Source organism: Carassius carassius, chromosome 44 (genome assembly GCF_963082965.1).
Source record: "Carassius carassius chromosome 44, fCarCar2.1, whole genome shotgun sequence".
NCBI classification, from domain to species: Eukaryota; Metazoa; Chordata; class Actinopteri; order Cypriniformes; family Cyprinidae; genus Carassius; species Carassius carassius.
In genome coordinates this window covers 1,186,855-1,210,117 of record NC_081798.1, presented here as the reverse complement: position 1 = coordinate 1,210,117, position 23,263 = coordinate 1,186,855, and the positions used below count along the sequence as shown (strand labels likewise).

The 23,263-nt window shown below is 38.9% G+C and overlaps 2 protein-coding genes across 3 annotated transcripts; one reads left to right on the top strand and one right to left on the bottom strand.

Moving 5' to 3' along the window:
• Window positions 1-194: 194 nt before the first annotated feature.
• ralbb (v-ral simian leukemia viral oncogene homolog Bb (ras related)) lies at window positions 195-8,383 on the bottom strand. 2 transcript variants are annotated; one of them, XM_059537796.1, is made up of 5 exons: window positions 8,245-8,383; window positions 7,388-7,533; window positions 2,771-2,979; window positions 1,093-1,270; window positions 195-1,011 (listed from the first exon to the last, which is right to left on the bottom strand). In XM_059537796.1, the coding sequence occupies exons 2-5, from the start codon at window positions 7,499-7,501 to the stop codon at window positions 892-894; spliced, it is 621 nt and encodes a 206-aa protein (XP_059393779.1). In that variant the 5' UTR covers window positions 7,502-7,533; window positions 8,245-8,383; the 3' UTR covers window positions 195-891. The 2 variants fall into 2 exon arrangements, with proteins under 2 accessions (XP_059393779.1, XP_059393780.1); XM_059537797.1 differs by lacking the exon at window positions 8,245-8,383 and adding an exon at window positions 7,824-7,946.
• Window positions 8,384-9,455: 1,072 nt separating this feature from the next.
• LOC132126676 (inhibin beta B chain) lies at window positions 9,456-19,447 on the top strand. Its single transcript, XM_059538099.1, has 2 exons — window positions 9,456-10,510; window positions 18,297-19,447. Exons 1-2 carry the CDS (start codon window positions 10,126-10,128, stop codon window positions 19,070-19,072), a joined length of 1,161 nt encoding a protein of 386 aa, XP_059394082.1. The 5' UTR covers window positions 9,456-10,125; the 3' UTR covers window positions 19,073-19,447.
• The last annotated feature ends 3,816 nt before the right edge of the window (window positions 19,448-23,263 follow it).

Here is a 23,263-nt window from a genome sequence, read left to right as displayed (position 1 = left end):
GTCAAGGTGACAGATTACCTCCGGACACATTTTACTGCTCTCATAAACTCTTATGGGCCTCCTGCCGTCCTTTGTCAAAACTCCGGAGGTCATCAAACTCAGAAACAAGAGTGTAATGCAAAAATGCCAGCGTTTTCTCGTTGAAACTTTCTAGCACTGACACACAAAACGTAACAAATATGGAGTCCCAGAGATTTCATAACAAATTCAGAGAAGGTTTATTTGGTCTATAATCCCCAGGCAGAGAAATCAATAAAGGGGCTGGATTACAAAAATATCATAATTTCAATTGTGTGTTTGTATTATAATAAAAGCCACACATTCGGTGAGCTTGCATAGTGAAATCAGTGAACACATTCACCTTCCTCAGCTGCACAATAATGCAAAAAAAAAAAAAACATTGCATATGTCTGTTGCCCTATTCCTTAGGGAAAGGCAGATCGAGTATTTAGCATAAAAAGATATACATGTATGTGAAAAATAGTGAAAAAAGAAATTCATGAAACATCAGCAGAATTCATTTCTAAATAGTTTGTTGCAAATTGTCCGATTTAATTCAATGCAACAATTTACTTAAAAATTGATTCTATTTCTGTTTCATGAATGAGGCCCAGATATGCAGCATAATGAAAATTCCTCGTGTTTAAGAGTAAAAAAGAAAAAAAAAAGAAAATACTTTCGGAAAGTTATAAAGCATACACATTTCACAGATTAGAGTTTCGCTACTGATTTGATATTACCGCAACATGGAAAACCTATAAAAAGTAATTTGGTTTGATTGTATTTGGCAAGAAATACTCTGCAGGAGGAAGATCTGGTCTCCTCATCATCAGAAGAAGGGCTCAGTCCAGGACAGGAAAGCTTGAGGTGGGAATCAAGCGTTTGTGTGGCTCAAAGCAGCGTGCATCTCTCTTTCAAACTCTTCTTATTCTTGCCGCTCTTCTTCCCGTTCTTCTCCTTGTTCTCGGACATCTTCTTCGTCCGCACCTCCCTCATCAAATCAAAGAAGACCTTCGAAGAACAAAACACACTATAGATTAAATATGGCAAGAGCATGCATTCTGAAAGCATCAGGATATTTAATGCACAAACCTTATCCACATTGGCTCTGGTTTTGGCTGACGTTTCCACATACTGGACTGACCACTCATCCGCTTTGGTTCGTGCCTCGTCCGCAGAAACCTGCCTCCTGTCCTCCAAATCAGACTTATTCCCCACCAATAACAGAGGGATTTTATCATCCTCCGCTTTCACTCTCAGGATCTGCTCCCTGTGTGGACCAGCAGCACAAACACAATAATTACAACTTGTAAGGCTGCACTTACTTGATTAAAAATACAGGGAAAATTGTGTTATATTATTGCAATTTAAAATAACAGTTTTCTATGTGAATATCTTTTAAAATGTAATTTATTTCTGTGTTGCGCAGCTGAATTTTCAGTATCATTACTCCAGTCTTCAGTGTCACATGATCTTCAGAAATCTGTATAATATTCTGATTTACTGCTCAAGAAACATTTCTGATTATTATCAATGTTGAATAATATTTTTTATTTATTTATTTTTTGTGGAAACCGTGATACACTTCCATTCTAATGTTTGGGGTGAGTACTTGCATTAAATTGATAAGAAATGGCAATAAATATATTTATAAAGATTTATATTTGTATTCATAAAAAAATAAATATATATATATATATATATATATATATATATACACACACACACATATATATATATATATATATATATATTATATTTTTTTCACTTAAATTCCCCCAAAATATTTTAGAGCTTGAAAAATGAATATACAATAAAAAAGCTTTTAAGATTCCGTCAAATACCCAACAAGCTGATCAGTTATTTTTTATTTTTCAGAAACTACGAGTGGCAGTATATTACAATATAGTAAACAACTCCAAGAATGATAAGAGTTTCACTTTTTATTACCAATGAATTTATGACTTTTCTAGATGTTTGTGATTACAGTTTTTATATATATATATATAATTCATTTGCTCAGAAATAGCTTTTTCTAGCCAATGAAACATGTTTGAGCTTGACATAACTAGTAACGGAATGTTAATTCTAAATTGTTCATAATTTTTTTTTTTTTAATGATTTTATTGATTGGCATGACTTTTCCAGGTCTTGATATCAGACATTTAAAATTCCCTTATATATCCAACAAAATATTTCTGTAATGACAAAGCTGTTTATTTTCAAAGTTTTCAACGAGTGGCAATAAAGATGAAATATGAAATGACTTTTAAATATTAAAATATTTAATTACTTTTCCACTCGTATTCCATTACAAAGTTTTTATTACTTTAGTCATTAACACAACTAGAAAAGTATTCATTATAAACATCACCAATATTTGTTTTGTTGTTTAAGATTTTAAGAATTTCCATGACTTTTCCTGGTTTGGAAATCACACTTTTGGAATTCTCTCATTTATTGGGGTTTTCCAGTCATTATTTATTTGTTTACGATTTGATTAATTTCTATGACTTCTCCAGATCTAGAAATAACACTTAAAAGTTCCTCTCATATATTGATGTTTATCCCATTTTGACTCATAAATAACATACCAGTTGTTAGAAAAAAGAATTAAAGAAAGAAATATAAATCTCAGTTTTCACTCATTTTAAAGCTGGTTTTGTCTCAACACTTGGTCTGTATCCGAGAGCTTCAGAGTTTAGTTTTGGGCTGTAATGATAACATCATTTTGAGAACATACAGTGCAGTAACCTCGTGGAGATCTGACCTGAAGTCTGACGAGGCGCTGAAGGACTCGGGCTCTGTGATGGAGAAAACCAGAAGGAAACCCTCTCCGCTGCGGAAGTAGTTGTCCCTGATGGCAGCGTAGTCTTCCTGCCCTGCCGTATCCAAAATATCAATCTGCACCTCCTCTCCATCCAGCACCACCTTCTTTCGGTAACTGTCTGCTTTTGTGGGCTCATAGTCCTCCACAAACTGAGCCGAGCAAAGCATTAGTTACAACAGTGAGAATTCTTCCTTCAGGATCAGTGCTGTAATTGTTAACTAAAACCAACACTTTTAAACATCGTATTATTTATTAACAATAAAGGTTATATAAAATAAAATGTAAACATTAGATTGCAAATATAGGTAGATTTAGATTTATTTTATTTCAGTTTAAGTTTTGGTCATTTTAGCAGTAAGGTTAACTGAAATAAAAGTATTAAAAATAACGAAAACTGAAATAAAATAAATGGGGTGGAACAGAAATATATATATTCAACAAGTCAACAGCGCAAACAAAATTACTAAAACTTTAAAATAATAAATAAAAAAATTTGTTAAAACTATAATACATAAAAAAGAACAGTAATTGGAATACAAAAAGTTGTGACAGGTGTGTAAATGAAGATATTTTGAAAGAACTATTCCTGTAGCTTGAGTGTAAGTGCAGGGTTGTCCTGTGTGTGTGGGTAGCGGGTGTGTGTCGCGTAGAAGATTACGTCACGGCAGTTTCCTGCAGCGTCGCTATGACAACCAGGTACTATTGTGGAGGTACTATCTGCAATGGAAAACGGAGCGAAAAGCGAGCCGAGTCGAGTCGAGCTGGTACTGGTGCTGCGATTGGTGAGCTGGGCCAGTGTGGGTTGCAATTGGTGAGCTGGGCCAGTGTGTGCTGCGATTGGTGAGCTGGGCCAGTGTGTGCTGCGATTGGTGAGATGGGCCAGTGTCTGGGCCAGTGTGTGCTGCGATTGGTGAGATGGGCCAGTGTGTGCTGCGATTGGTGAGCTGGGCCAGTGTGGGTTGCAATTGGTGAGCTGGGCCAGTGTGTGTTGCGATTGGTGAGCTGGGCCAGTGTGTGCTGCGATTGGTGAGCTGGGCCAGTGTGTGCTGCGATTGGTGAGATGGGCCAGTGTCTGGGCCAGTGTGTGCTGCGATTGGTGAGCTGGGCCAGTGTGGGTTGCGATTGGTGAGCTGGGCCAGTGTGTGTTGCGATTGGTGAGCTGGGCCAGTGTGTGTTGCGATTGGTGAGCTGGGCCAGTGTGTGTTGCGATTGGTGAGCTGGGCCAGTGTGTGTTGCGATTGGTGAGATGGGCCAGTGTGTGTTGCGATTGGTGAGATGGGCCAGTGTGTGTTGCGATTGGTGAGCTGGGCCAGTGTGTGCTGCGATTGGTGAGCTGGTCCAGTGTGTGCTGTGATTGGTGAGCTGGGCCAGTGTGTGTTGCGATTGGTGAGCTGGGCCAGTGTCTGGGCCAGTGTGGGTTGCAATTGGTGAGCTGGGCCAGTGTGTGTTGCGATTGGTGAGCTGGGCCAGTGTGTGTTGCGATTGGTGAGCTGGGCCAGTGTGTGTTGCGATTGGTGAGCTGGGCCAGTGTGTGCTGCGATTGGTGAGATGGGCCAGTGTCTGGGCCAGTGTGTGCTGCGATTGGTGAGCTGGGCCAGTGTGGGTTGCAATTGGTGAGCTGGGCCAGTGTGTGTTGCGATTGGTGAGCTGGGCCAGTGTGTGTTGCGATTGGTGAGCTGGGCCAGTGTGTGCTGCGATTGGTGAGCTGGGCCAGTGTGTGCTGCGATTGGTGAGATGGGCCAGTGTCTGGGCCAGTGTGTGCTGCGATTGGTGAGCTGGGCCAGTGTGTGCTGCGATTGGTGAGCTGGGCCAGTGTGTGTTGCGATTGGTGAGCTGGGCCAGTGTGTGTTGCGATTGGTGAGCTGGGCCAGTGTGTGTTGCGATTGGTGAGCTGGGCCAGTGTGTGTTGCGATTGGTGAGCTGGGCCAGTGTGTGTTGCGATTGGTGAGCTGGGCCAGTGTGTGTTGCGATTGGTGAGCTGGGCCAGTGTGTGTTGCGATTGGTGAGATGGGCCAGTGTGTGTTGCGATTGGTGAGCTGGGCCAGTGTGTGCTGCGATTGGTGAGCTGGGCCAGTGTGTGCTGCGATTGGTGAGCTGGGCCAGTGTGTGCTGCGATTGGTGAGCTGGGCCAGTGTGTGTTGCGATTGCTGAGCTGGGCCAGTGTGTGCTGCGATTGGTGAGCTGGGCCAGTGTCTGGGCCAGTGTGTGCTGCGATTGGTGAGCTGGGCCAGTGTGTGTTGCGATTGCTGAGCTGGGCCAGTGTGTGCTGCGATTGGTGAGCTGGGCCACTGTCTGGGCCAGTGTGTGCTGCCATTGCTGAGCTGGGCCAGTGTGTGCTGCGATTGGTGAGCTGGGCCAGTGTGTGCTGCGATTGGTGAGCTGGCCCAGTGTGGGTTGCGATTGCTGAGCTGGGCCAGTGTGTGCTGCGATTGGTGAGCTGGGCCAGTGTGTGCTGCGATTGGTGAGCTGGTCCAGTGTGTGCTGCGATTGGTGAGCTGGGCCAGTGTGTGTTGCGATTGGTGAGCTGAGCCAGTGTGTGCTGCGATTGGTGAGCTGGGCCAGTGTGTGCTGCGATTGGTGAGCTGGGCCAGTGTGTGTTGCGATTGCTGAGCTGGGCCAGTGTGTGCTGCGATTGGTGAGCTGGGCCAGTGTCTGGGCCAGTGTGTGCTGCGATTGGTGAGCTGGGCCAGTGTGTGTTGCGATTGCTGAGCTGGGCCAGTGTGTGCTGTGATTGGTGAGCTGGGCCAGTGTCTGGGCCAGTGTGTGCTGTGATTGGTGAGCTGGGCCAGTGTGTGTTGCGATTGTTGAGCTGGGCCAGTGTCTGGGCCAGTGTGTGTTCCGATTGGTGAGCTGGGCCAGTGTGTGTTGCGATTGGTGAGCTGGGCCAGTGTGTGTTGCGATTGGTGAGCTGGGCCAGTGTGTGTTGCGATTGGTGAGCTGGGCCAGTGTGTGTTGCGATTGGTGAGCTGGGCCAGTGTTTGCTGCGATTGGTGAGCTGGGCCAGTGTGTGTTGCGATTGGTGAGCTGGCCCAGTGTTTGCTGCGATTGGTGAGCTGGCCCAGTGTTTGCTGCGATTGGTGAGCTGGGCCAGTGTGCTGTGACTGTTGAGCTGCGCCAGTGTTTGCTGTGATTGGTGAGCTGGGCCAGTGTCTGGGCCAGTGTGTACTGCGATTGGTTAGCTGGGCCAGTGTGTGTTGCGATTGGTTAGCTGGGTCAGTGTGTGTTGCGATTGGTGAGCTGGGCCAGTGTGTGCTGCGATTGGTGAGCTGGGCCAGTGTGTGTTGCGATTGGTGAGCTGGACCAGTGTGTGCTGCGATTGCTGAGCTGGGCCAGTGTGTGCTGCGATTGCTGAGCTGGGCCAGTGTGTGTTGCGATTGGTGAGCTGGGCCAGTGTCTGGGCCAGTGTGTGCTGTGATTGGTGAGCTGGGCCAGTGTGTGTTGCGATTGTTGAGCTGGGCCAGTGTCTGGGCCAGTGTGTGTTCCGATTGGTGAGCTGGGCCAGTGTGTGTTGCGATTGGTGAGCTGGGCCAGTGTGTGCTGCGATTGGTGAGCTGGGCCAGTGTTTGCTGTGATTGGTGAGCTGGGCCAGTGTCTGGGCCAGTGTGTGCTGCGATTGGTGAGCTGGGCCAGTGTGTGTTGCGATTGGTGAGCTGGGCCAGTGTGTGCTGCGATTGGTGAGCTGGGCCAGTGTGTGCTGTGACTGTTGAGCTGCCAGTGTTTGCTGTGATTGGTGAGCTGGGCCAGTGTCTGGGCCAGTGTGTGCTGCGATTGGTGAGCTGGGCCAGTGTGTGTTGCGATTGGTGAGCTGGGCCAGTGTGTGCTGTGACTGTTGAGCTGTGCCAGTGTTTGCTGTGATTGGTGAGCTGCCAGTGTTTGCTGTGATTGGTGAGCTGGGCCAGTGTGTGTTGCGATTGGTGAGCTGGGCCAGTGTGTGTTGCGATTGGTGAGCTGGGCCAGTGTGTGTTGCGATTGGTGAGCTGGGCCAGTGTGTGCTGTGACTGTTGAGCTGTGCCAGTGTGTGCTGTGCCAGTGTGTGCTGTGACTGTTGAGCTGTGCCAGTGTGTGCTGTGACTGTTGAGCTGCCAGTGTTTGCTGTGATTGGTGAGCTGGGCCAGTGTCTGGGCCAGTGTGTGCTGCGATTGGTGAGCTGGGCCAGTGTGTGTTGCGATTGGTGAGCTGGGCCAGTGTGTGCTGCGATTGGTGAGCTGGGCCAGTGTGTGCTGTGACTGTTGAGCTGTGCCAGTGTTTGCTGTGATTGGTGAGCTGGGCCAGTGTCTGGGCCAGTGTGTGTTGCGATTGTCAAATCCTGGAAAATATGCGTTGTAGTCCAAACGAGTCGTTCGTTGTAGTTTTTAAGAAGTGATTTCTATTAAACAAAATATCTCCTTTTGAATTGTACTTTAGGCTTTGTAACTTTGCAGGTCTTTTTTATGCTCAAACAGCAACATTACAGACTAACTAAAGTTGAAAAAGTGAAAAAGCATAATAGGACCCCTTTAAATAAAGAGTATGAGTTCTGCAGGAGCATGTGTGTCGGTGAGAGTGTTTTGAGCTCACCTCGTCATACATGAACTGCAGCGTCAGAGCGGATTTCCCCACGCCGCCGCTGCCCACCATGATCACCTTGTGCAGTACCAGCGAACTCTGGGTTTTGCTCTTATTAGCTGCCATGACTTTAGTGTTCTAGAAGAAGCAGAACCAGACTGCAAACATGCAAAAGAAAAATTATTAATAAAAAAATAAAATAAAACATATATGCATATAAAATAATTTATATTATTGATAGCCTACATACAACATATCCAGTGACACACACCTCAAAATTACATTTAGTCATTTAGCAGACACTTTTATCCAATTTTCACAATTGTAAAGTGTATTTATACATTAAAGTACATGATTATATTTTTTAGTGCTGAAATAGCACGTTCTTAGTTTGCTACTGTATAAGAGTATAGCAATCATTGACTATTATGGTACATAGTAAAAGTACCATTGAACAACTTTAGTCACTGAATTTTACTTCGCAATGGAAACATCTTCAGCGAATATTGATCATCATTAAGAAACGGAAAATAATAATATATCACAAAAAAAGCAAGTTGTTTTAAAAAATGACAAAAGCTACTCTTTTAACTTTTTCATCCCGCGGAGACACCACCCCTTCCTCATTGTTTAGACAAGAGCCCGCCTCTTCTAGCTTTTGATTTGTTGAGCAGACAAACAATGAGGCGGGCCTCCTCAACTCGCGCTCTCATTGGCTTTCGTAACAGTCAATCACATAGTTTCTCCACAAAGACATAGGGGCTCTTCGCCCAAGGAAATACCTCAAAACTGCAAATTTGTTGTCTACGCAAACCGATTAAACTTTTTCAAACTGATCAAAACAACATGAACTCTCATAGACCACTCACCGTTAGTTTGATCTGTGACTACTCTTGGACTGTATTCGCACGTACGAACGATTAAAACATAATTCTGTCAACCGGGATCAGATCCACTACTCCAGTACAGCGAAGTCCCGCCCACCGGATATTCAAATCACAAGGATATGACGCCTCACACCATGCGTCGCGTTTACTTTTATTAACGGTATCAAAGTAATTAGACATAAAACATTTACATAATTTGTGTTTATATTTTTTATTTATGTATTTTTATTTTTTTGTTGTTGCTGCATTTATATTTTATAAACGTAAACACTACGCTGGGTCTATTCTGTGTGAAATATTATTTCGGCAAGTGGGAGCGCTGTTTCACAACTTTCAACTTCATCCGTAATTCGACATGCAGTTCTAAGGCACAAAAATATTTATTGAAATAAAACTAAAAGAAAATGTAACTTTGGTCCTATATATATATATATACCCTTTTTATATTTTCTCTATTTACAAATAACTAGATGTCAAGAAAGTCTTAAGTTTTTTTTTTTTTGAGAGAGATTAGTGATCTTTAGATGAGCTTCTGTGGCGCCTGCTTGACCAGTTTACGAGTTCACACGTTCATTCACTCAAACCAGTTAAACGTTTTGCTCATTTGCTTTCCATGTCTAAAACCTTCTGGTTATAAATGGTTACATTCAGAGGGGATCCTTCATATTTTCCAGGCACAAATTTCGTCCTTTGTTTCTGTAGACATGAATATTTGACCTTGATTTAACCCAGATGATACATAATCACTTGAAATTGTGTCTTTTGTAATAATTAGTAGCAAATTTAAAAAGGGTCTTTTCTCGTTTAATACCAATCTGGTCTAAATAAATGCATCAACTAAAATGTGGGCCATTGCACACTACAAAATGAACACAGGCCTTAACTTCATAGATTATATTTATTAAATTTATTTTGCATGTAATTTTACTTTTAGGCGAATAAGAACTCAAATAAAATTCCATCAATAGCCTATTGTTGAAATGCACTTTTTTTTTTCTTTTTTCCATCCTGTTAAACAGTTTAGTGAAAATTCATTGAAATGTCGCGTTAGTCTTGACACAATTCCCCGGTGATCCCGAGGTTCCTCAACCCTTATAATCCCGGAGTTGGTGGCTCGTCCCACGTGGTTCTCCAGCCTCTTATAAAAACTTTCCAGAGGCTCAAAATCGGCACAATGTCTGTTCGCACGAGAAACGAGCCTAACACAGAGACACACATTCACACCGAGAGCTACGATGAAGAAGTATATTGGAAACGAACACTGGAAGTCAAAATGCCCAACAAAGGAGGGTAATATCTTCATTTGAAGAACTAAAGAGGCGAGTGATTATTTGGAAATACTGTAGTCTCCTTCTCTGACTGGTTTACACATCATCACCATGGATAGTTTGAACTCGAAAGAGTGAAGAAATCACCGGGACAAATCATAACAGCTCCTTTGTTTAGTCTGTGGGGTTTTACACGCGTAATACTGAGATACTTCCAGTCATGCCATGACGCATCAGACGCGTGCGTAAAAGTGGCATTCGCGGCTGTGCGTGGACAGATATCAAGAGCTCTGGTTACTTTATTATTTACACATCTCACATTTATCAACTTTGAGAAAATCTAACGGTGACGATCCGTGATATCAGTCACGAATTGTGTTGAAATCATTGACAGAGTGACAAAATAATCAACCGCAGGAACATAGTCTAGACGTTGAGAGGATTTATTGCGTTTGCGTTTAATTCAGATCAATCCGGATCTCCTTTAAGAGTGGATTTAACACTTCTGAGTCTCACTTTTTTGAGAGAAAGAAGGCGGATACGAACTTGGTCGCATTCATCTCCATCCACCCTGTTCTGTTTATTATCACGGAAGATGAAAAGCTTGATATTCGAAGTGCTTTGTTTTGTGTCCATCCTCATCTCCATCCGCTGCACACCGGCACCGGACACCGAACCCCCGAGCATCAGCCCGAGCTGCGGGTCCTGCGGGCTCAGCCAGACGGATGGAGGCACTCTGGTGGATGTGGATTTGTTGGAGGTGGTGAAGAGACACATTCTGAGCCGGTTACAGATGCGGGACAGACCCAACATCACCCACCCCATCCCGAAGGCGGCGATGGTGACCGCGCTCAAGAAGCTCCACGCCGGGAAGGTGCGCGAGGACGGGAGGGTGGAGATCCCGAACCTGGATGGACACTCCACGTCCGCGAACGAGGTGGAAGAGGAGACCTCGGAGATCATCAGCTTCGCCGAGACAGGTGTGTATAAGATTGGGTGCGCGTTTAGCCGAGCGCGCAGCGCGTGCACGCACAGGTAACCTATATGTTTCCATTAGCCTACCCTGTTTTTGTGCGCATTTTAAAGTACAGTATCGCATCAGAAACGAGTGATGGAAACGCCAAATTTCAAATAAAAATCCCTTAAATCGAAATATATATATATATATATATATATATATATATATATATATATATATATATATATATAGATATATAGATGTGCATCAAAAAAGTCACGTGACTTTGTGCTATTGACGGCAAAACCTGACTAAACAGCGGACTGATCTTGTTCCACAGCATCTGAAAAATAGTTATGGTCAGTTTGAAATGCCTGAGCAAAGTCTGTCATCAAAGTATCTCTGTTTAATTGCCACCCAGAACCCTTTTATTAAAGTATCAAAAGAGCATTTATAGTCATCAGGGTTCAGGAATCGCGCAGAAAACTCATGCAGCCAGAAACCTGTTAAAGAATCTAACTAGAGCCACTCGGTGCTTATAAATCAACAAATTCTAGAATCTGCTCTCGACTGATCAAAATGCATCAGCGACAAATTATCTGATAGCAGTGAAGCATGAAAACAGATACAGCTCAACTTTCAGTTGCTATTTTGTCCAAATGGCAGATCACAATGTTTCCTTTCAGTTTTAGTGTTTCTCACTCCAGACCCCGAGACTGATCTGATGAGTGAATCTGGTAAGGAGCAGGACTGAGAAACACTTAAAGTGAGATAAATGCTCTTAATAATGGAATCATTGATCCGAAAATAAACACATTTGGTGAAAATGTGCTCACTCCCAGGTCATCCAAGATGTAGATGAGTTTGTTTCTTCATCATATTTGGAGAAATGTAGCAATATGGATGCTCTGCAGTGAATGGGTGCCGTCAGAATGAGAGTCCAAACATCCACAAGTAACCCACAGCACTCTGGTCCACCAGTTAATGTCTTGAAAAGCCAAAAGCTGAAACAAATCCATCATTAACCTTTTCCATAATAAAGGATTTTTGATGTGGGAGACAACAGGAGATTCACTTTTCCACTGAAGGAAGTGTTATTTTTATGGATTGTATTTTGACCAGAAGCAAATGTTTAAAGTTAAAAACATGTAATGCTGGATTTGTTTCAGCTTTTGTCTTCTCCAGATGTTAACTGATGGAGTGCTGTGGATTATTGTGATGTTTTTATAAGCTGTTTAGACTCTCATTCTGACGGCACCCATTCACTACAGAGCAAATGATGCAATGCTAAATTTTTGGGTGAACTGTGCCTTTAAAGTTGCTGGATGACAACTGAACAAACAATCGTCCATAGAGCCTTATAATCATATTTCATGCGTTTTCACGAGTGAACATCTTTTACAAAAACAAAAGATGTTTGTCTTCATAATGTCTCAACAAAATGCAATAACTTCTCAAAAGTCATTTCATTGCAGTTGACATCAAATAGCTACGTAGTAATCTAATATCAGTTAATGCAATTAAAGGTAGCATCAATAAAATCAAATAAGGATATTTTTAGGATTGGGATCCATAAAGCTGCTTTAGAGAGTAAACTTGACCTTTAGCATCAAAAATCCTCCTCAAAAGTTTTGTGAGCATGTAGATACACAACTCATTCAGATCTGCCACCACCAATTTCCACTGGAAACAATCACGTCCCGTGCTGCATCTTTCCCTCTTGAATATCCTGTTACATTCAAAAATCTGTCACATTATGCAAGTAAAATGGGATGCAAAGAGCGTTTCGTGTTGACTTCACGAGCAGAATTGAGTTTTTTCAGCTTTAGCTTTTCAATGTATTGAATTTGCTAAACAAATTGAGCAGCATGCAGAAAGAGTTCAAGGTTAAAATAACTTCGGAAGCAAAGAGCTCACGCTTGCACCCAAAAACAACGTCACAGCACGCAGGATTGAATCTTACCAACGCACCGCGGGTCCGGTCGCGAACGCTGCCCTGTGAAGTCCACACGATTTCAAGCACCATTTAGAACAAGGCAGCAATTATCCAAACCCAGAGCAGATCTGGACCTTTGACCCTTTGTGTTGTGCTGCTCTGTGACTGCCAAGATGAGATCCAGGAGCTGTTTACTGAAATGATGGAGATGTTGATCATGAGCCATTCCTGACCGCGGCAGCTTAACCGGTCCAAACACAGCCTGCTATTGTCCAATGCTTTCACAGAAGACACAGAGTGGATGCAACCTATTTTTGTTTCACAGATTTGCTTCTAAAATGATGTCTGGTGGTTTAATAGTCACTATTTTGAGGGCTCTGCTTGAGAGAATCTGAGTTTTCAAAATGTTTTACTTCCGTAATGTGACATATTTAAAAATTAAACAGACATAAACATAAATTAAAGAATGGTTCTGACAAGATTGAGGACATCAACTGAAAAGTAAAAGTCATTTTAGAGATGGAACAAGTATTATATTGCAATGATAGATTATAAAGACTATACATTTCTTAGAATAACATGCACTGATTAATCATTCACAATAAGACCAGGAGTATTAATAATAATAATAATATTAATAATTATAATTTTAATATTATATAATGCATAATACTTAATGCTTAGTCTTTAAAAAATTGCATTACGAATAAACAAAAATGAAAATTAAATAAATAAAAAAAACAAACACAAGCAAGTAATAATAATAATAGTAATAACAACAACAAAATGCAGCTCTACGGGTCAAAATATAAAAAACAGCATTATTATAAAATAAAATAAACATAAGTAAAATAAAAAGGACAATAAAACAATAAGGAAATTATAAGAATTATTAAGAAATTATAATAATAAGTATACATATTTTACATATGCATTGTAAAATCCAGCTCAAAGTGTTTTGCAGCTCAGAATATAAAAAAATGTAAATATTTTATGAATAAAATAAATGAATAAAGGAAAAAGGAAGATAAAACAGAGAGGTTGCAATTTTTTAATAACTTTCACTAGTATGTCATTAAAAACATATAACGCTTAATGCTTTGTCTATAAATAATATATATATATTTTTTTTAACAAGGAAATAATAATAATAATAAAATTCTGTAAATATACATACATTTTAGTAGTAAAATGAATAAAATGCAAATTAAGTCTATAATACAATTTTCAGAGACTTAAATATCATATCCAAAATCCAACTTATAACAAAAATAAATATAATTTCTAAATCCAGATTCTTCTATTTTTTTAAAAATGCATGCATTTGTGATTGAATTCATGCCCAGTATCAGAAAGCCAGTCAGAAAGCGGTTTTGTGGTAAAGGCTTGCAGTCGCAGTGATCTGATGAAGTCGTCTCATTAGGATGCGGGGTGACCTCAGGACAACGAGCTCTGGAAGACGTCCAGGATCTTCTTGAGGATCTGGTTTTCTTAAGAATGGTGCTGCCCTGCGCTGGCAGAGGCCGGAGTCCCTCTAGGTTTCTGTGACATCTTAATGGTGTGTGGAGACTCAGGTGAGGACGGCTGCCAAGAGGGACAATTCGCTCGCGCTCTCTATTAGAGCCAGTGATGAATGTGCTCCGCACTTTGCAAAAGGCCTGAATCGAAACGGGAAGCCGTCCAACCTGTAATCATGCGTCACTGCTTGTTTTTAGCTGCGCTTTTACACTTTGATTTGGCCAACTGGAAGCGGCACTGACAGTAAACTCCATCCCTCCTGTGTTCAGGCACCACTAGTGCTCAAATACTGCAGGCTAGTGATCTGAACAAACTCTTCACACAGAGGAACCAGCGCTGTTTGTCAAACAAACATCAGTGATGTCTGGAAATCACTCGCTTAGTTAAACAGATCGGTAATAATCAGTGTTGGTATTGTTAACTAACCACTGAAAATGGTTTCTGGCAACTGAAATCATGTTGATGCACATTTAAAATATGCTACAATAAAATATAAAAATTAAAAGTCTAAAATAAAATACTAGATTGAAAACAAAATGTGGTATCTAAATGAAATTAAGCTTGAATTGAATCTAAAAATAACTAAAACTAGAGTAAACTAGACCAGAGTAGAGTGAAATAGAGTAAATAAAACAAATCATTTTTGATAAGTGAAATAGAGGTTATATAAAACATAATATAATAAAATGTACAATATCATACATAATAAAACATTAGATAAAAAATTCAAATGAAGAAGAACTAAAATACTAAACTACTAAAATGACTCAAACTGAAATAGATGTAAATTAGAACTATTTTTTGGTAACTGAAATAAATCTAATATAAATAAAATATATGTATAAAATAATTTCAAACTTGAAATGAGAATATATTATTCCAAAATAAGTTTAAACTGAATAACTACACACACAAAAAAAACAAAAAATCGAATATATATATATATATATATATATATATAGAGAGAGAGAGAGAGAGAGAGAGAGAGAGAGAGAGAGAGAGAGCATATTAGAAGTAAAAATTTCAATGAAAATGTATATATTTTTTTTATTTTTTTATTTTGGCACCTAACTAAAATGTTTTAATTGAAGAAATAAAGTTACTAAAATTAAAGCTGAAATGAAAGTGCATTAAGACTAATTGTTTTGGCATTTCAAATAAAGTTGATCTGAAATTAAACACAATAAAATATATAATATATACTAAAACATCTGATGTTATTTTTAAGTACTAAATATGAGTAAAACCAAAATAACAGTCAATTACAACTACATAGAATTCTATACAAAAATAAAAAACGTATAGGCTAAGTAATGTAAAATATGAATATATACTATAATAATATATAGATACTGGTGTTAATACTCTTCCAAACGGTCAGACTCTTTTCTGTTTCCACTTGTCAAGATTCTAAACAATCCACAGAAAGGAACCAGTATATAAAAGACACTGAGGATAGCAAACAAGCAACCAGTGCACCCTAGCAACCTCATAGCAACATGCTAAAAACATTCCAACTTTAGCGAAAGCCCAGCAACAGCCTGTTAGCCTCCAACAACTCACCGGCATCACGAGAGTCAGGAGAGCTTCTGCTGTCCCACTGACACTAACTGAAGAGTTATATCTGTCTATTACATTCTAATTAAACATGTTTGTTATGATTTCTCTTTGTAAATGGATCTGCATGGATTTACTGGGTGTGCTACTTATACAGTACATAGAATAACCTTCATTAGCATGTCATATATATATACACACACACATTTATATTTATTATTTATTTTTCTAGTAAAAAGTAGTCACTTTTGTGATGATATGATTTGTGAAGCATCATATAGTGTAATATTGTTAGTTTTGTTTTGTATTATATATCACTATTATTATCTATTAGTATTCTGTACATAAGTGTTATGCACATATTAGTAGTATTGTTCTACATTTATGCTAGATTTAAAGTGAATTTAAGGTTTAACATAAAATTAGGGATTAATTCACAGATTAACTCTTAATTTTTTTTTCTTTTTAATATATACTACTATTAATATGTATTATGTATATATTAGCAGTATTTTTGCTAAATTTAAGTTTCGTTTAATATTAAATAGAGTAAAATAGATGAATATCCATTATATTAATGTGCATTAAACAGGTATTTCAGTAGTATTTTTAGTATTTAAGTAGTATTAGTATGCTACATTTGTTCTAAATGAATGTTTAATAGAATCAAATAAATACATTTGCTTTGAATGTGAGAATACTTATTATTATTTTGTGTGCACATTTAAATTGAAAGCATTTTGTTTTATTTAACGTTAAATTGAACTAGTGCTGTCAAACGATTAATCACGATTAATCGCAATCAAAATAAAAGTACAATATACAATATATCTGTGTGTACTGTGTATTTTTATTATGTATACAGTATATAAATAAACACACATACAGTATATATCTTGAAAATAATTACATGTACATATTTATATCCATATAATTTATATAATATATAAATATATTTAATATTTAAGCGTAACTATTTTTCTTAAAAACATACATGCATGAGTGTGTTTATGTATATATACAGCACACACCCTTATACTACGTAAACAAACAAACAAAAAAATAAACAAACTTTTATTTTGGATGTGATTAATCACGATTAATCGCTTTACTGCACTAAATTAAACTTAAATTTAGCATCAGTGTAGCAAAATACTACTAAAACATACATAACACAAATGTATCATTAAAATGTAAAAAACTAAATATTTTTGGGTGAACTTTCCCTTTAATACACTCTTTTGAAACTAGGAAGAAAAAAGTATATTTGGGAAGAATCTGTGAATCATCATAGTGCCATATTATTTGTTATTGTTACTAATGAAAGTTTTCATAACATATTAACTCTAATTCAGCAGGACAGAGTTTAGATCTAAATGAGTTACAGAGCTGTGCTGAAACCAAATGTGATTATCCAATCAGAAGCCTGCGAGCCGCCCATGTGACTCTCTTTCTCTCTGCACAGCTGCACTCAGCATGTTACACAATTACACACATATCCAAAATATTTTTTGATTTATTTTTAAACATTTCAATTTTATGTGTGTTTTGTGGATACTTTTCAGCCAAACTCCAAAGGGCTTGGATTTATTATTCCATTACAGAGAGACAGAAATATAATATTTCTAGTTTTATGTAGAAGTCTCTTTGGTCACACGACCAACCCGAGAGAGAGAGAAACCTGAAGCATGTCGCATTAGTTTCTTTGCTAGGTCGGTCATGTGATCAGATGCGTGATAAAGCAGGTGTAACATCCTGAGAAGTGTGTATGTGTGGTGTGTATGGTTTGTAATCATAAGAGATGGGTTTTGGTGAATCTGGAGTGGTCTGTGGCTCCAGAAGCGGTCAGTATCGTGTAAATATGTTCTTTTGTGGATGTCAAAGGGATGTGCTTGATCGCGCTCTCACTGTACGGCTGTATGTCCACGGTTCCTGTGACCTCACGCGGCTCATTGTGTGTCTCTGCGGTTCACAGGAAGTCTTTGCTGGTTTGTGTTGTTCTCTCACAAGCTCTCTGACTCCTGTCATCTCAATCCAGACCCCCGGCAGCTCTGGACCGGACGCCTGAATAACGCCGCTGTCACGAGACCCTGAGAACACAGATTTAACCATACAATAATCATCAGCAAAACCTCCTGAGGAAACGTCTTGGCCATATTACACCCTAAAATCTGAAGAAAGAAATACAAAATATTTTTTTTGTAGAGGATTTATTATATTCTACACAAAATTAAGGTTATTTATTGAACGATTTTTGTTTTTATATTTGCATTGTGATTTTTTTTTCATGATTTGAATTGCAAAGTATTTATTTATTTCTTGCCTTTAATTTATGCTGAGTTTGAATTTAATCTCATGAAAACTTCTAAGAACAGATAAGAAATAAGAAATAAAATTTTGACACAAAGATCAAAAATTTGGTTTAATTATAGAAGCAAAAATATATTTTTGGATTAGATATAAAATAGTTTTTTTCTGCAAAAAAGCCTATTACAAGACAACAAAAATTATTAAAATTACAATAAGGTTAGTGTCAAAAAGGTACATTATTAAATTGTAAAGTTGAATCTCATGAGACTGAACACGATTTAATGTGTCTAGGTTGAAGTGGTCCAAGTTAAGGGGGCCATTCAAGAGGCCCTTAGAATTTCACTGCCCTCTCTGAATGTCTTTATCCTATAGACTTTGAGTTCACCAGGTTCATTGGGTTCACGGGGAGCATATCGCCCAAGTCAGCTGAGCAACAGCGGATGAAATGCACAGAATTGATCCTTTCTATCTTTTCTTGATCCCACAGACGAATCGCTGACCTCCAAAACCAGCCTGTTTTTCGTGATATCCAACGAGGGCAACCAGAACCTCCATGTGTCTCAAGCCAGTCTGTGGTTGTACTTCAAGATTCTCCCAAATGTTTTGGAGAAAGGCTCGAGGAGGAAGGTCACGGTGAAGGTTTACTCGCAGGAACCGGGACTTGGGAGCAAGTGGAACTTGGTGGAGAAGCGTGTGGATCTCAAACGCAGCGGATGGCACACTTTTCCATTGACGGAGGCCGTGCAAATGGTTTTTGCCAAAGGCAATCGACGGCAGAACCTGGATGTACGGTGTGAAGTGTGCGATAAGATGGGTGTCATGCCTATTTTGGTGAACACAGCCGACGAATCCCATCGTCCATTCCTTGTGGTCCAAGCTCGAGCGGCCGACAACAAACACCGCATCCGCAAACGAGGTCTTGAATGCGATGGAAGCAGCAGCTTGTGTTGCCGCCAACAGTTTTACATCGATTTCCGCCTCATCGGCTGGAACGATTGGATCATCGCCCCATCAGGGTACTTTGGGAATTATTGCGAAGGGAATTGTCCGGCGTACATGGCCGGAGTTCCCGGATCGGCTTCATCTTTCCACACGGCCGTCGTAAATCAATACCGCATGCGAGGAATGAGTCCGGGATCCATGAACTCCTGCTGCATCCCCACCAAACTCAGCACCATGTCCATGCTGTACTTTGACGACGAATACAACATCGTGAAACGGGATGTGCCCAACATGATCGTCGAGGAGTGCGGCTGTGCTTGAGACTTCCAAATTATCATAGTAAGAAACTAATATTTATGACTCACACGTGCTCACAAATCCCCAACTCTTCCACGCATCTTTGTACATATATTTATGTTCTTTAATCATCGAGCAATTTAGTTCCAGTCTACAGGTTTGTACGATTCTGTCACATCAAAGGGATGGGATCGCTTTTATCTCTGTTTACACTTTTATTGGCATCGATGGTCATCCATTAGACAAGAGGTTCTTTAGATCACTAAAATGTTTTTCACACTTGTCTTTTAAAGAGATAGTTCAGCCTAAAATTAAAATGTTCTGTTAATTTACTCACCTTCAGGCCATCCAAGATGTAGGTGACTTTTTTCCTCAGTAGAGGAGTGAAGAAGATTTTTAGCTGAAACCATCAGCATCTGCCAGCACGTAGAGAATTAAAAAAACATATACAGGCAAAACAGAATTAATACCTGTGACATCTGAAGATATATTGAGTTCTTATGAAGTGAAACAATCAGTCTGTGCAAGAAACTGAACATTTTTACAACCTTATTTCTGTCAATCCAGAGCCTCAGGCATACTCAGGGTAATCTGAGTCTTTTCCATTAAACAGGTTCTTTTCAATGAACTGATTCAATTCAATAGTTCATGTAATGATGTCAAGTATATAAAATTATATTATTAAAGCATCCAATAAAGATGTGCAACGTGGATGTTTTGCATGTATATTGCATATAAAGTGAAAAAACTAGTCTTAATCAGCTCAACTTTTTACATTAACAATGAGAAACCATATAAACATTCATTTCAGCGCTTCATTCAAGTGTTTGTTTCATGCATGCACATATCAGTGGCCTTTCGGTCTTTGGTCCTAATCAAGAGGAACTGGAGCACTGAATGATTCATTCATCATAGGATCAGACACAATGCTATTTTGGTTCATGACTGTCAGGTGTCCGAAAGAGAGTTCTTATTCAGTAAATGTATATCTGTGCTGGTTGACCCACAAACTGTTTCAGACCATTCAGTTCAATCTGATGAATTGATTTAACTAACTCACTAAAATGAACTGGTTCAAAAGAACCATTCATTCCTGAACTGGACATCTCTCTGGACCGTTTGCCTGAGAGCCTAAGTAATAATGTTGTAAATAATATTCACAGTCTGATTGGTTTGCTTCATAAGACCTCAATATATCATTAGGAGCCACAGGTATTCATTTTGCGTTCTTTGGTCTTCTTTTAATTCTCAAAAACAGGCAGCCGCTGATCTGCATTGTTTGATTCACCAAGGACCACGTTTCAAAACACATCTTCTTTACTGTTCCACTGAAGAACAAAGTCACCTACATCTAGGATGGTCTGAGGGGGAGTAAATTAACAGCACATTTTCATTTTTGGGTGAACTGTCCCTTTAAGAACTTGACTGAAAGATTTTTGGGGGAACCAAAAATGGTCCTTTTATGGCATCGCTAAGAAAGCCCTTCCTTCTTAAACCTTTATTTTTTAAGAGTGTAGTTAAGTTCTTGTCTTTAAAAATGGAAAGAGGAGGGTTGATCTTCTCAAAAGACTTTTATATCTGTGTACCTTCCCAATAAGCACTGACCATCTTCTCAAAGCAACGCCAGCACTTCCCACGTTGAGTCCATTGAGTGACAACCAATCCATTTGAGAGCATCCATCTTCAACGATCATCTGCAAAGAGCTACAACAATCCTTGGGTTTCTTGACAGACATGAGATCCATTTATAAATCATGAGGCATGTTTTGTTATGTCTCGGTTGTGAATATTCATGCAACAAGCCGAAGACATGCTTCTGAAACACAAGCGAATCCAGTGATCTCATAAATTCTTCAAACTCTTCAGTTACATCATGGTGCAGCATAGCACTTGCAAATAATATTGAAAATGCACAATATAAAGCACTTGCAGACTTAAAAATGCCTTTGAAGGTACCAAGTGGCACGCCTCATTCACGATTGCTCTGAAATAAGTGCCGCACAAGCTATGCAATGTATAGTAGTGACCTACACCGGATGACCCACTTGTTATGAAACGTTTTCAATACTTGAAATGTAAACTTTCGCTTCCTACTCTGAGCGGATGGTTGTTACAATGTTTGCACTGAAGTTGCATTATTAGTAAAGAAAAAATCTGCCATTGAAAAAAAAAAAAACAAGAAAAGATATTTTTATAAAAGCTGAAACTGAATTCTGCTCAAATGTATTATACCGAATTATGGAACCAAAGAGGCCAAGATTTTAGCTATTGTGAGATGGCAATGCCATCGGATTCTTTTGTAAAATACTTTTTTAATACGCAAGAGGCCTAAACAATGTATCAGGGTACAACAGAATGGATTCCATTTTCAAGTTGTTGTTTTGTACAGTAGATAAATGGAATATTTCATATTTTTCCATCCACTTAATTTTTTTTTCAGTTTTCTATTTAATACTTCTGTAGCGTCTATTCCAGAATCATTTAAAGTCAAATACATGCCATCACTGTACAGTTTATGTAAGATAAAAATGCTTTTAAATATTTTGTTCTTTGTAACTGTTATGAAATAAATTTCTTATACTGCATCAAAATTGACTTGTGTTACTTTTACATTCATGTTTATGCATTTAGCTGATGCTTTTATCCATTGCATTCAAGGTATGCACTTTATCAGTTCATGCATTCTCTGGGAATCAAACCCATGACCTTGGCGTTACTCGTGCCATGTTTGTAAGTTTGATTCCCAGGAAATGCATGAGCTGTTGTGTTAGATTTGGTTCTTTTGAACAAATGGGATAAAAACGGTCCTTTATTCACAAAAGTTTTATGCAAGTGTAAATTTTCTTGGTATTGAACCCATTAATATTACTAGTGCCAATGTCATGGGTTCGATTCCCAGGAAATGCATGAACTGTTGTGTTAGTATTTCTAAAAATACACTGCATTTGCTAAGGCAAGCTACAGTACAGTAGCTATGTTTGCATCCACTTACTTTACACTTACTACAATTTTAATCAAAATTACACCTTTTGAAAATGTAATGCATTCAAACTCATGACAACCAATTTCAGATGTAATAGCAAATATGCAAATATAATAATGCATTTTAACTTACAATTGTGTAGGAAAAGATATAATGCATTATCTTGTAAATTATGAATATACAATGCAAAATATTTTTTCCACCTTTTCCATTTCTTCTGCCAAGTTCCAGTTAGAATAAAACAACAGCGACAACATACAAGCATCAAAAAAAAAAAGTTTGCAGAACTTGTGCAATAAGTCTTCTCCAGTCTTACAAGGATCAGACCAAATTTTAAGTTGTAAAACAATTTCCCAGTCAGCTGCTAGTCTTAAATCTTGTTTGCGTCAGGTTTGATGTAAACGATGTTTGTTTGTGAGACACACAAGAACCAATGTTTGATGTCACTGTGATCACATATTTTGAGAGTTGCAATATAGTGCACTAGTCGTATGGACTATTTTTTTATTTTCTTTGGACAAATTGAAGGAAGTAAACCCCAAACTGTCTTTACGACAAGTCATGACAGACTTCTACTTCAGTCCAAACTGAACAACACTGACCATGTCACTTTAATAAAGCTCTGAACATCCCAGATCCGTCACCACTGCAATTATGGCATACGTGCACATTAGTGCATCTGTCGTGTGTGTTTGTCAGCAGAAGCCAAATTACATGTTTTGGAAAGACACACACAACCTCTCCATCACACAATGCTGAGTATTACTGTGAGGAAGTTTTGCTCACCAAGGCTGCATTTATTTGATCAAAAATACAGTAAAAAGTGACATATTATACACATTTTAAATAACTATTTTCTATGTGGATATATTGTAAAATGTAATTTATTTCTGTGATGCTCCGCTGTATTTTCAGCATCATTCCGCCAGTCTTCAGTGTCACATGATCTTCAGAAATCATTCTAATGTACTGATTTGCTGCTCAATAAATTATTATCAATGTTGAAAACAGTTGTTCTGCTCAATGTTTTTGTGGAGACTGGGATACATTCTTTTGTGAGATTAAAAATTAGCAATTACGTTGTTTTTTTGTTTGTTTGTTTTTTTGTGGTAGAAATGTGCAAAATGTTACTTGAGTACCAAGCCAACATGTAAAAATTATTTCTGAAGGATCATGTGACACTGAAACTGAATATTCAGCATTGCTCACAGAAATAAAAAAACATTTTAACA

What these genes read in the sequence shown, in the direction of transcription:
- LOC132126676 (XM_059538099.1), top strand. Translation starts at nt 10,126, where the DNA reads ATGAAAAGCTTGATATTCGAAGTGCTTTGTTTTGTGTCCATCCTCATC. An exon ending in CATCAGCTTCGCCGAGACAG is followed by an intron (nt 10,511 to 18,296) that starts GTGTGTATAAGA and finishes TTGATCCCACAG; the next exon opens with ACGAATCGCTGACCTCCAAA.
- ralbb (XM_059537796.1), bottom strand. Translation starts at nt 7,501, where the DNA reads ATGGCAGCTAATAAGAGCAAAACCCAGAGTTCGCTGGTACTGCACAAG. An exon ending in TGCAGTTCATGTATGACGAG is followed by an intron (nt 2,980 to 7,387) that starts GTGAGCTCAAAA and finishes TGCTCGGCTCAG; the next exon opens with TTTGTGGAGGACTATGAGCC. An exon ending in CCAGAGCCAATGTGGATAAG is followed by an intron (nt 1,012 to 1,092) that starts GTTTGTGCATTA and finishes TGTTCTTCGAAG; the next exon opens with GTCTTCTTTGATTTGATGAG.